The 12,671-nt window shown below is 37.9% G+C and overlaps 1 protein-coding gene across 2 annotated transcripts in view; it reads left to right on the top strand.

Moving 5' to 3' along the window:
- col4a2 (collagen, type IV, alpha 2) overlaps window positions 1-12,671 on the top strand; it is a 77,127-nt gene that overhangs the window by 49,170 nt on the left and 15,286 nt on the right. For both annotated transcript variants that reach the window (XM_023267277.3, XM_023267279.3), the window contains 15 exons: window positions 4,598-4,732; window positions 4,836-4,880; window positions 4,970-5,086; window positions 5,185-5,253; window positions 5,372-5,407; window positions 5,487-5,540; window positions 5,656-5,691; window positions 5,828-5,869; window positions 6,995-7,072; window positions 7,192-7,236; window positions 7,357-7,404; window positions 7,500-7,535; window positions 7,636-7,680; window positions 9,906-9,969; window positions 10,845-10,958. In XM_023267277.3, the coding sequence (XP_023123045.2) occupies window positions 4,598-4,732; window positions 4,836-4,880; window positions 4,970-5,086; window positions 5,185-5,253; window positions 5,372-5,407; window positions 5,487-5,540; window positions 5,656-5,691; window positions 5,828-5,869; window positions 6,995-7,072; window positions 7,192-7,236; window positions 7,357-7,404; window positions 7,500-7,535; window positions 7,636-7,680; window positions 9,906-9,969; window positions 10,845-10,958 (964 nt within the window). The remainder of the gene's footprint in view (window positions 1-4,597; window positions 4,733-4,835; window positions 4,881-4,969; window positions 5,087-5,184; window positions 5,254-5,371; window positions 5,408-5,486; window positions 5,541-5,655; window positions 5,692-5,827; window positions 5,870-6,994; window positions 7,073-7,191; window positions 7,237-7,356; window positions 7,405-7,499; window positions 7,536-7,635; window positions 7,681-9,905; window positions 9,970-10,844; window positions 10,959-12,671) is intronic.

Raw genomic sequence — 12,671 nt, 5'->3', positions numbered from 1 at the left:
TCATTGGTAATTTTAACACACAGAAATAGATTTTTTGCATTTAATAATAGGCCAGAAAGGCATTTCAATTTTTTTTTGCATATTATAAGCCACACTAAAAGTGGATCTCAGTTGTTTGGTGGATCCACTGCTTTAGTTTGAACAGTCATATATATATATATATATATATATATATATATATATATATATATATATATATATATATATATATATATATATATATATATATATATACCGCTTGTTTTGCATTTGGTTTCCAAAGGATGAATCCCAATGACTGACTGTTTCTGTCGTGGCTCTGCAAGGTTCATATTTGTTGTTATGAATGAAATGTCTCAGCAGCTATTGGATGGATTGCCATGGAACTTGGTACAGATATCCATTTCCGTAGCGGGATAAATTGTAATAAAATTGGTGACATACTAGTGCCATAATCAAGGCAAAATATACTTTTCTTAGTGATAAATATACTGCAGAATAGCCTATATGATAAGACCACTGTCCTATTGGGCAAGATATATCTTATATATTATCATCATACAATGGCTGAGCCCGCAAATGCCTCATTAGTATGTCCTTTAGATGTTCATTTGTAAATGTAGAAATTCCCAGTGTTGCCTGTTTAACAGTCTGGCCAATATTCATGCAGACTTTGATTATAATTCATAACAATAATAATAAAAATTGACTTTGAAGTCTTGTTAGAATAGTCAGTAGAATCTTTGAGAGGAGTGAGGTTAAGCTTTTGGTCATTTACGGCGAGCCGCTACACTGAGTTTAACCTGTTGCCTTTGGGACTTCCTTTCAGGACACCTGTTGGACAAACTAAAAGACTTTATGTCGCTCATCCCAAGCGCTACTGATATGCTTAATGGAAATTAGAACTCTGCATTCCACCATGTTTGCATACTTATGTGTTTGTTCTTGGTATGAATTTCCTTTTTCTTGCATTAGAACTGTGATTTTATGTTGATGTTGTTGCAGAGCAAATTTCTTTGAGTGGGACCATAAAGATAACCACCTTGAACCTTCAGTTGTTTTGACAGGGCTGCTGTCGGTTTTCTGTTCTATAGGCAGCAGCTGCGGGGTCGGCATTGAACAGAGACAAAACACAAACCTTCTGTTCCAAAAGCCACCCATACGCAAAGCTCTGACTGCCACACACACATAGGATTCACACCCTGCATGTACGAACACTCACATATCTAACCATCAGTTCAGCTGAGGCTTTATCTCACACTATCTGCATCTGAATTTGTCTGTGAGCTTGTTTGAATGGTTGTTTGACACTGTTTGGGCTCCCTCCCTGCAGTTTTCTTAATTCCTTTGCAGTGTAAAACAGCACAGAGCATTTCTGTGTGGGGACAAACAGCATCACTGTGTTTGTTGACTCTAAGAGGACCAGTCAGGACCCCAAAACCTCTGAGATCATCACCTACTGACCTCGTGACCCCTCAGACCATACAAACACAGCAGATTCCCATGGTATCTTCACCCTCACGTGTTTTTTGACCCTTGTAAAAGCGCTCGGCACAAAATACTAAGTTTCCATCCCGCCAGCGGCCGTCAACTCTCTGCCTGCCCTCAAGCATCTCCTCTGGTCATGTGAACGACTGTCACAGTGTGCAGTTATTTAGAAGCGCTGACTTGTATGTGAGAGTGTGTAAAGCAGCGATGTAGCATCTCTTAAGGGATTCCACCTGACGTTTTGGTTGCCCTCACACACCCCACCTGCTCCTTAACATTCATGACCCTCCCATGTTTGTTTGTGAGTCCATGTGTAGCTGAAGTTCTGCTAAAGACATGACATTTGAATGAAACTAGCAACCCAGCAGCTCCTTCTGCCTCTCCCAGCCTCACTTTTTCCTCCGTCCTATCTCCACGCCTGTCTTCTCTCTTTCATCGCTCTGAGTGTCATAATCAAATTGTTATATTTAGCTTGCAGATTAGGATGCTGTCTGCAATTTCAACTCTTCTGAATATGCCTGAGCAGCCGTTTAACCTGGCTTTTTTTCTTTTCATTAGGGAACATTTGATAGCAGTCTGGATTTATTTCCCATAACTTAATCTCCTCGCTGCTCTATCTCTGTCTTGGAATAACAGTGTCTTAGACAGTCTAGCATGCGCCATAAACAGGGTTTTGCCATTTATTACAGGCCAGAAGGGATATTTTGGCATGCAGCTTTTGAACTGTTACCAGGCAGATGTTTCTGTCAGTAAGTTCTGTTTGTTTTTTTAAAAGTGTTTGTTCATTCTGTCCCTTAAACCTCAATACTGCCGGCAGATTTAAAAGGCATGAAGTCATTTTGGGAAAATAAAATTAGCAAAATTACTCCATTTATCAAAGCCAGAAATGGTAAAAACTGAAAGAATCTTTCCAATGGTGCTCATCATGTGGGACAAATTACCAAATCCAACATTAAAATTGTCATGTTTCATCAAAATGTGTCAAAAATAACTTTTTTCTCCGCCTTTTTAACACTTTTCATCACTTTTCAGTTATTTCTGACACTTCTTGAGTTGTTTTTGGACAAGTTTTTGTCTTTTCTGACACATTTTGAACAATACTTTAGTGTTTTTAAATATTTCTGTCACTTTTCAGTTATTTTTTATGCTTATTGGGTCACTTTGGACAAGTTTCAAGTTATTATGGGAGACATCTTTGTCATTTGTGTCAAAATTTGGTCACGTCATGAGTCAAAAGTTACTCAAACTCAAAATTACTGGACCAGACTTCATCTTTCTATAGAGACAAATCAATAAAAGTCACTTTTTGGGCAAGATTTTGTCTTTTCTGACACATTCTGACTCATTTTGAACTGATTTGTGAGTCTTTTTGAACACTGCTCTTCAGTGCAGCTGTGAAGCCATTAGACAGTCAGCTGTAAAAAACAGTCATGTGACAAAAATTCCGAAGCTTCTTGTCATTGTTCTGTGTTTGCACATAACAGATAGGAGACAAGCATGGAAACAAATCAAAAATACTATTAGTAATACATCTATACTATGTAAAACTACCATTTCCCCAGTATTTGTAACACTTCCAGACACACTAAAATGTTTTATATGTTAAGTTCAGGTTTTTCAAGTTGTTGTGAAATAAATCTAAGACATCCTGAAATCCAACTCTTTTTTTAAATAGATTTTAATGATTTATGGCATCATAACTGTGCCATATAGTTCTTTCTTCTCCCAGCCATGTGCAGTTTCCATAGAGGCATAGAGAAATTAGCCTACAGTGCCTAAAAATGTGACAGGGGCTTTAAAAAATGTTCAGAAATTGTTTGAGGTAGCAAGTTTGCTGATCTGCTTTACAGCTTTCAGTTTTCTGTTATTTTATTGATGTGTGTAGTACACAGTTTGTCCACTGGATGGGTGTAGAGAGCCAGGACTGGTGAAGGAGAGGATTTTATTTGAAAAAGAAAAGTGTATGTCTCCCCCTGGTGATTAAAACACCAAGTCCAACCAGAAGTTCTAAAAAAAATGATAAGATGTGGCTTATCATTGCATTGTTGTGATTCTGTGGTTCTTATTCCTTGATTGGCGTCTTAACACCTGATAACACTTGTCATACTATTTTGATATCTCTCTTCTCCTCTAATTTCTCGTTTAACAACAACAGGTGAGTAAACATTTTGTCCAGTATCACCCATTTAGTTACCCCAGTTATCAACAGTGTTAGCTTCAAAGCTAATGACAGAAAGATAGAAACCAAACGATTATTCTTGGATCAATATATAGTTGAAGGACTTTTGAAGTCCATGGGATGTATCTTGCATACGTTTTTATGAAAAGAAAAAAAGCTAATGTTTTTATGTTCAGTATGATCATGTCTTTACAAATTCCATAATTATTTATCATGGAAACAATCACTTATTAATAAAAAATGACTGGATATCACTAAAATGTCAACTAAATAACCGTCCAAATTTAGTAACAACCACCACCTAATTAGCTAAACAATAATAAAATGAACTTATTCAAAAATTGTTTTGATTGTGTTCTTTTTATTAAGTTGAGATAATCATGACAGATATTTCTTTTTTGGCAATATATCAAATTTAATATGGAAAATAATAAATTATATCTGTGTCCAAGAAATCACTTTCAGCTGAGTTATCCATTACAAAAACCCCTCTCGAGGAAGTGTGTTAATTCCAGATCACATGACCTGCTCCACATGATGTCATTTCCTCCTGAAGAAAAGACTGGCAAGACTCCAAGACTTTCTGAGTTATTTAATATAAAGTAGTGTGTGAGTCAAGTGTGGATTTATGGCATGTCAACAGCTTTACTACAATATCTTTATAACCAACTTTCAATTTTATTTTCACTGAATTGGAATATTTTGTCAGAATCTTTCAGTAAAAATGCCATGTGGTGTTTGGTTATAGGCGGCCATATTGATTTTAGGCCTGAAAACAGCAAAAATGTCAACTGTGATACCTGTCAACTATGTTACAAATAGTCCTGCAATTATATATTGACCCAGTTATTAATTGTGCTCCAGATCTACAACATCTTGCAGTTTGTTTTGTCGTCTTGCATCCATGAATTGAAGTTCATCAACTGTTCTTTTCTTCCTCCCTAATCTCAGGGGCATCCTGGGCCTCTCGGTCCTCAGGGCCCACAGGGGCCTCCAGGGAGAGCAGGGGACCCAGGCATCCAGGGGCCAAAGGGGCAGAAAGGTGATAGTGGTCACGGTGGCATTATAGGTCCGAAAGGAAATGTGGTAAACTATTCCCTCTGTCTTTTTTTTTCTTTTTGCTGAATTGTTTAAAACAACACTCAGGGCCAACTATTTTAATTAATGTGTGATTCTTTTTGCTCCACAGGGAATGACTGGTGTCCCTGGATTCTCTGGAAGTGATGGTATTCCTGTGAGTTCACCCCACAGTCTGACTGAAGCAGGAGGAGGTGACTGTATGCTGACAGAGTGTTGATTCTGCTTGTGTGATTGTCTCTGCAGGGCCACCCAGGACAAGCTGGACCCAGAGGGAAGCCCGGGGCTGACGGCTGCAACGGGACTCATGGAGACTCAGGATCACCAGGAACACCCGGATATAACGGCTCGCCTGGTTTTCCTGTGTGTAACTGTGTGGAACCTGCTCGACGGTGACTTACAAAGAGACTGATTTCTGTTAAGTGACTGTTGCTGTCTCTCTTTTTGTTTTCACCTGTCAGGGACCACCAGGCAGGAAGGGTGAGAAGGGAGAAGATCTGCAGCTCAGTGTGTACATGATGCGTTTCAGGGTGAGAAGGAGGCGCTCACACCAAACATGAAATAGCTCCTTGAAATTGCATTAATAGTAGGAAAGGCATATATTCTCCAGCTCACTAACTTCACAAATCTTCAAACATCTCTCCTCAGGGAGATCCAGGCGCACCAGGTTTTGACGGAATATTTGTAAGACACCTTTTTCAATCTAGTTTATTATCTGAAACTTATGAAACTGCAGTCCTTCTCTAACTGTTGAGTTTTTCAGGGGCCTCAAGGAAACCCAGGATGGCCAGGTACCAGAGGTATACAAGGACCTAAGGTAAGCGGCTGCATGTATTTGAATGCGTCAGTTTAGGAATCATTTTAAAGTTTCTGAGACGGAATTTATTTTTCTGCAAAGTGCTTGTAAGCAACATGTTTGTGTCTTCTTTCAGGGTCCTCCAGGGCCTCCAGGTCCCCCAGGACCAAAGGTAAGGCAATAATAATACATGTCTGATCTAATATAAAGTTGATGTGTTACTGTGGAAATACTGCTGCACTGTTATCTTACTCTGTGTCCCAAGGGCAAATAAGAATATGAATCTATGAATGTTTCTGTCTTTGCAGGGCACCATGACCAAAGTGTTCAAGGGAGTCAAAGGAGAACGAGTGAGTGACCATATCTGTCAATTAGTCACATCTACCTGCATAACTATAAAGCAGCCAATTTATTGTTGTTGTTGTACACAAACCATCCTAAATTCATTTAAGTCACAAAACATCAGATTCACTTCAGTTTGAGGTTTGTAGCTGTGTTTCCAAATGCAGTGATTTGCAGAGCTCAAGTGTGTTTATTCAAGTATTCTACTTAAGTAAAGTTTAAAGATTTGTGCATTGAGTATTTCCCTTTAATGCAAAGTCAGTAACTCTACATTTTGGAGAATCTAGAGTGTTTTACCTTTTTATTCCACTACATTTATCTGACAACTTTAGTAACTAACTACAACTTTTTCAACTTTGATCGGCATACATTTGTCCATCTGTCTGTCTGTCTGCCTGTGCACATTACTCAAAACAGACCAATGGATTTGGATGAAGTTTTCAGGGAAGATCAGAAATGACACAGGGAGAACCTCATTAAATGTTGGTAGTGATGCGGCTTATAGTCTGGATCCACGGATTTGTCAAAGATTTCTGTATCATTGCAAGATAGCTGCACAGCATCACTGTAACCATGACAACAAGATAGATAGATAGATAGATAGATAGATAGATAGATAGATAGATAGATAGATAGATAGATAGATAGATAGATAGATAGATAGATAGATAGATAGATAGATAGATAGATAGATAGATTATTAAACCCGAGGGAAATTCAACTGTTCAGCAGCTTACATACAACAACAAAAATAACAAAAAGACAAAACAGGCAGGTTAGTACCATTAACATTAAAGGTTAGTTTATACTCTAAAAAATTCTACATCAGCTGCCTGCTGACGATCACATGATTGTGATCCTACTACAAATCTACCGGGACTTATCCGTCGGAAGTCATACAACGACTGAGCAGCCTTGGCAGAGTACTGCGCTGTCTGACTACTTTTCTTGTTCATCATTTTATCATAGTACGTCAGAGACAGCAGCTTTTTTTAAGCACAGCTACTTACTTTGATACTCTAAGTGCATTTTGCTACTTTATTTAGTTTTCAGTTAAGTATGTTAGTAACTGACGATGATCTGTTTGTGGCTGAGATGGCTGACTTTTGTTGTAATTCCTGCTTTCATCACAGGGAGAGACGGGACCTCCGGGGCCACAAGGAAACTCTACTCATCCTCACACTAGGCCCCCCTCTGGACATCATCCACCAGTGCTCATTTTCATTCATTAATCTGCTCTGATGATAGTTTAAGAAATATAAATAGAAGCATTACCATCACTGACACATGAATCATAAAATATTGTGTTTTTTTTTTTTTTTTATTGTAGGGACCTCCTGGAGAAAAGGGTCTGAAAGGAGAAAGAGGAGATCAGGTATATAAACACACACACACACACATCCACACATAATCACATTTTTTTGTCTCTCACAATGCACATGCACATCTCAGCATGTTCTTCTGCTGATCTTTTCTCTTGGTCGGTTCATTTCAGGCAGACAACAGAGGAGAAACAGGAGTGATGGGATTCCCTGGACCTCGGGTTTGTTTGAGAACATTTCTGCAGATTTCAGCCAAACACTGTCCTCTGTCTCTGTGCTAAATTCATATCATGTGCTGGTTTGGATTCTATTCTAGGGAGCATCTGGTGCAGATGGAAGACCTGGACCAAGGGTGAGTTTGTATTAGAGACGAGATGTTGTACCATCGTTGTGTCCTTCAATTATATTAAAAAAGTCACTTCATAACTTGGATGATGACACCTTTGTTTCAGGGGGATCCTGGTGAAACAGGACCAAAAGGCACAGTTGGACTTAAGGTGAGACTACAGCCCATTGGGTTACCGGATTATGCCTCTAAACCTCGAAAAAGCTGCCAAGAAGCGTGCTTTTAAATGTATCACTTAGTTAATTAGCAGCCACACATACACCTATTCAAGTAGTGTAATACAGCAATAATTTGATGTTGTTTTTCCTCCACTACATTTGTGTGACAGCAGATTTTACATTTTTACATTACATTTTCCCAGCAGTACTTCAATTTAGCTGCACAGCCAAGAGCTACAACACTGAAATACTATTTATACATGAATGCATCAGTATTCATTGTCAGCAAATCAGTAGCTGCTTTTTTAAATAATAATTTTAAAAAGTAGATGGTTTCATGTATCAATGCTTTCTCTTTTGAACCGTCACTTTTACAGGCTCATTTTTTAATTCTAATCCTCATTCAAACCAGCTCACTGAAGCGTAGCATGCTTGCTCACAGACACTTATTTTTCACACTTCACAGGCACAATATGTCATTCAGTTAATGTTTTTATCCCCAAAGTGGCAGCTTTTACAGCCTATCCCTTGGACGATGGTGTCTATGGGCTGTAAGAGAATACCCATCTGGTGCTTTTACTTTTACTTCCACCAGTACTGTCCACAGGACAGGACTCTGCTCAGTCAGCTAGTCCGACCATCCTCATGCTTATCTCCCACAGTTTCTTGGCTGCCTGGCCATCTGTAGCTTTGTATTCATTATTTAGTGATATAATATTAATAGCCGAATACTCACAGGGGGCGTTTTCCTTATTAAACGTACATTTGCTCTTGACATGTGTTAATTTTGCTGAAACTACTTATGTGACACTTTGAGAGCTGGACTGATATTTCTAGTAGAACGTTTTTGTCTTTCAGTATTGCTCAGATAAATATCTGAATCCTTCCTAAACCACTCATAAGCACCAGAATTCATTGCAAGATGATCTAAGCAAGATTTTACAGTATATTTCAAACATTGTTAGAGCAAACCAGTAGCTGTTTTTAGACCAGGAAGAATCTAATCTTGTTTACTGCTGTCCTAGTTACAAAACAACACAGATTTACTATATATTACATAAAGTTAGTGTGTATTTATTGCTTAGTAATCATGTTACTTCTTTAAGCTGTAGTCAAATCTGTTTCAAACCATAGAAGAGATTATTAAATTCACTTGGCTAAATATTGGGGAAATCTGCTGTATACAAAATGATTCACAAGACATTTAGAATTTTAAGATTCAGTATGAAGATCAAGTAACTTAGGTGGAAGTTTTTCAATATAAAGATAAAAATCAAGAGCCGAAGAGGTTAAGAAAGAAACAGCAGAATGGTTGATCCATTCAAAGGAACATTAATATTCTCTGTAATCTGAATCTGAAATATAACCACCATTGTGGTAAATTCATGCTGCGCATCCAAACATTGTTCAAACCCACAGAGCTTATTTTTAAATTGTAGTGGAGAACCAGAAGTTCCCAGAGACAGAACAGTATGTCAGACTGATTTTTTTTGGAAAATGTGGATAAAATTACAAACAAGACTGAGGATAAAAATGACATAGTTTAGGACTGCTCAGGATACAGTTGTTTGATAGTCTTAAGGTTAATAGGAGGAATTGAAAGGAGGAAACTGAGATATTTTTGGACTTACCCTAGAATTTGATGTCCTGTCACAAAAACACAGTCTGTTCTAGTAAACCAGGAGTCAAAGCTCAAACAGGTTTAATGTCCCAACATGACACAGAAACTAAACTCAGAATGGCGGAATGGAGTGCTCAGACTGGTTTTACAGTCATTTATTCTGAGTACATCAAGTCAAGTCAGTTTTATTGTCATCTCCACTCTAGAACGAAACTTATTTCATCTCAAAGCAAATAAAGGACTATTACATTAAATTTATAGCCACAGACATATCACATCATAAAAGAATCAGGCAATGCATGTAAAAAACAATTAATGGGCAAAAGCAGCTTTATGTTGTAAGCAAATAATACACAAAGCTAAAAAATACACATAGGAAAGTCATTAGACAAGAAGTATGAAGCTGGTGCTCCAATATTAATAACATTTATGTATTAATGTATTTATTTATAATCTGTAAGGTAAGAGGAAACTAGATCAAGAACATGCAGATTTCAACAAGTGGGTATATGCGATGTCACGTCTGATCTATCTGCTAATAAATGTGAAACTCAAGTGACTCAATACTGAAAGACTGACATGAAGTTTGTGTTTCAGGGAGTCAGAGGTGAAGCAGGAGAGCTGAGTTCATCCGGATCCCTCTGGCCCTGGTCCTCAGTTGGTACGTTTGTTAAAAGCAGAGAAACAGTCAAAGAATGAGTCAACAGAAAAAGTTTTGACTTTCAAATGAAACTGATGGTGTGGTTTGCAAAGTTGGTTCTGAAGTGAAGTGAAACTCTGGCTGTAAATGAGTGACAATACTGAAGTTCACACACAACAGAAAGCTGTCCCAGCACAAAATGTTCATGAAAAATATGGACTTCATGTGCGACAGACCCTCAGTTAATCCTTGGAGATGAAGAGACTCAAATTTAGTCGTGGGTCAGTATATAATTGAGGGACTTTTGAAGTCCATGGGATATATCTTGCATACATTTTTATTAAAAGTTATTATTATGGAAACAATCACTTATTAATAAGAAATGGCTGGATATCACTAAAATGTCAAATAACCGTCTCAATTTAGTAACAACCACCTTCTAATTAGCTAAACAATAATAAAATGAGTTTATTCAGAAATAGTTTGGATTGTGTTCTTTTTATTAAGTTGAGATAAACATGACAAATATTTCCTTTTTGGCAATATATCAAATTTTATATGGAAAATAGCAAATTGTATGCGAGTTACCCATTACAAAAACACCTCTGGAGGAAGTGTGTTAATTCCAGATCACATGACCTGCTCCACATGATGTCATTTCCTCCTGAAGAAAAGACTGGCAAGACTCCAAGACTTTCTGAATTATATATTGACCCTTGTGTTCCTGCAGCATTAAACACACCACATTCAGTATTTTTTTCACAGTGTATAGAAATTAATGTACAACAGAAACTCTTGGCGAACTGATGAAAGCAGTCTGAGTGGAGAATATCTGGACTTGTTTGCTGATACCAGATGCTAACAAATGTTTCCTCTGTTATCTTTGACGTCATAAGCTGGTCCCCCGGGTCCCCCTGGTGAGCAGGGTCCGCAAGGAGAGAGGGGTCCAATAGGAGACCAAGGCTTACCCGGACCACCGGGACGTCCCGCCGATGAATCACAGCAACAAGGTTTGTAAACTGAAGCTATAAAAAGAAATACATCCAAATAGTTGTCATCATTGCACGGAGAATGTAGACAGTGAACTGCTGCGCATACAGACCGGATATTATTTTATAAAATGACAAAGTCTGAATACAAATTAAAGCTTTATTGGGGAAAAAAATCTTAAGAAGTGGGAAGGGATCTGCCTTCCAAGATAGACTTAGATATAGTAACAGAAATAGAAAATCTGAAGAAACATAGTGACATTACTAAACATTCACAAGATAAAATATGAATTAGATATAAGTTAGAGACTTAAGGTGGACGAGGTAAACATACAGTAAAGTATTCAGTTCACACAAAGGGAAAGGAGATAACACAGATTAGTTGAATCTACAACTCTTTACTTTCAGTTACAACTTATTTATGATCTGTTTTCCTACAGCACCATAAATGAGTGTTTGCTAAAGTCGTTGCCTCGTACACGTCTGTGCATGCAGTCTGAAGAATGCAATCAGTCATGTGTGAAGTGGATCTTCTCTCAATCACACTTCAATCAGCTTAAATTTGCAGCACAAGCCTTTGTTAGATTTAGCCTACCAGTCACACAACTCAGCTATCTTTCCTTCAATATTTATTTCATTGCATGCATTTGCTGGTTTTTGCAGGGAAATCACAGAGTTCAAAGTAAATACACCAGAGTTATCTAGCAGCTACTTCACATACATCATTTTTCCTGGGCAGGCTGGCAAGAAAAACAACCAGAGAACAAGTACCCTACAGAAGACCACACATTGTGTAATATCTGTTCCAAAAATCTGCAAATACAATAAATATGAGCCATTTTTGATGATGACACTTCTGTGTCGACTTGAGGCTGATTTTAAACACTGCAAAGCTCCCACAAAAAATTGAGTGGGTGTAAGATTCAATGTCCCCATGTACAGCTCTAGCAGCAGCCGTGGTCCACTTCAGACTGGATTTACCTTGAATGTTGCATTTTGTTTTGCTAATTAGCCTTCCACAAACTGGAAAACGTTGAGCTACAGAGTTGAGCTAACTGCTTTTTATTTATTTATTTATTGTTTATTTCTTTATTTGACAGGGACAGTGCACATTAATGAACGTCTATTTAGACAGCAATAGACGTAAATATGCCGGAATATAGCAACAGTGCTAATTTACACCTGCAGTCCATAGACAGGTAAAAAACAAACACTGAAACATAAGATAATAGGTCACAATAAAACCACATTACCAAAAATACACAAAGAATTTAAAGGTCAATGGTTCACTTTCAGCCACTGTTTAAGATGAGTTTTGAAAGTTGGTAGTGTGGGACAATCCCAGATTGGAAGACTGTTCCAGATCTTACTGGCCTTCACAGAAAGAGCATTTTGTCCGAAGTCTGTTTTTCTGTGTGGGACCTGACAATCTCCTCTAGAGGACATTATATTTCTTCAGATACAATTACACGAAAGTCATGAAAGTCGCCTGACAGCACTGTTTCCGGGATATTTGGAGAAAACTATCAAAGATTGAAAAGAAGGACTGCAAACCTGTCGCGAGTTAAGAGTTTTAATGTGTCGCTCAACCTGCTCGTATAGTTGGCGGCAGATGGAAGTGATTGGTGTTTAATTGTGTCTACGCCGTTTAAGACCTTAAAAAGTTCTTACAGTGTGATGCTCAAGACACAAGAGCAACACTGGTCCACACAACATGAGTGACTAATTTGTTGC

The sequence above is a fragment of the Amphiprion ocellaris genome, chromosome 11, assembly GCF_022539595.1.
Source record: "Amphiprion ocellaris isolate individual 3 ecotype Okinawa chromosome 11, ASM2253959v1, whole genome shotgun sequence".
NCBI lineage: Eukaryota > Metazoa > Chordata > Actinopteri > Pomacentridae > Amphiprion > Amphiprion ocellaris.
Note: the sequence above shows the minus strand (reverse complement) of the source record. Positions and strands in the feature narration are given on the sequence as shown.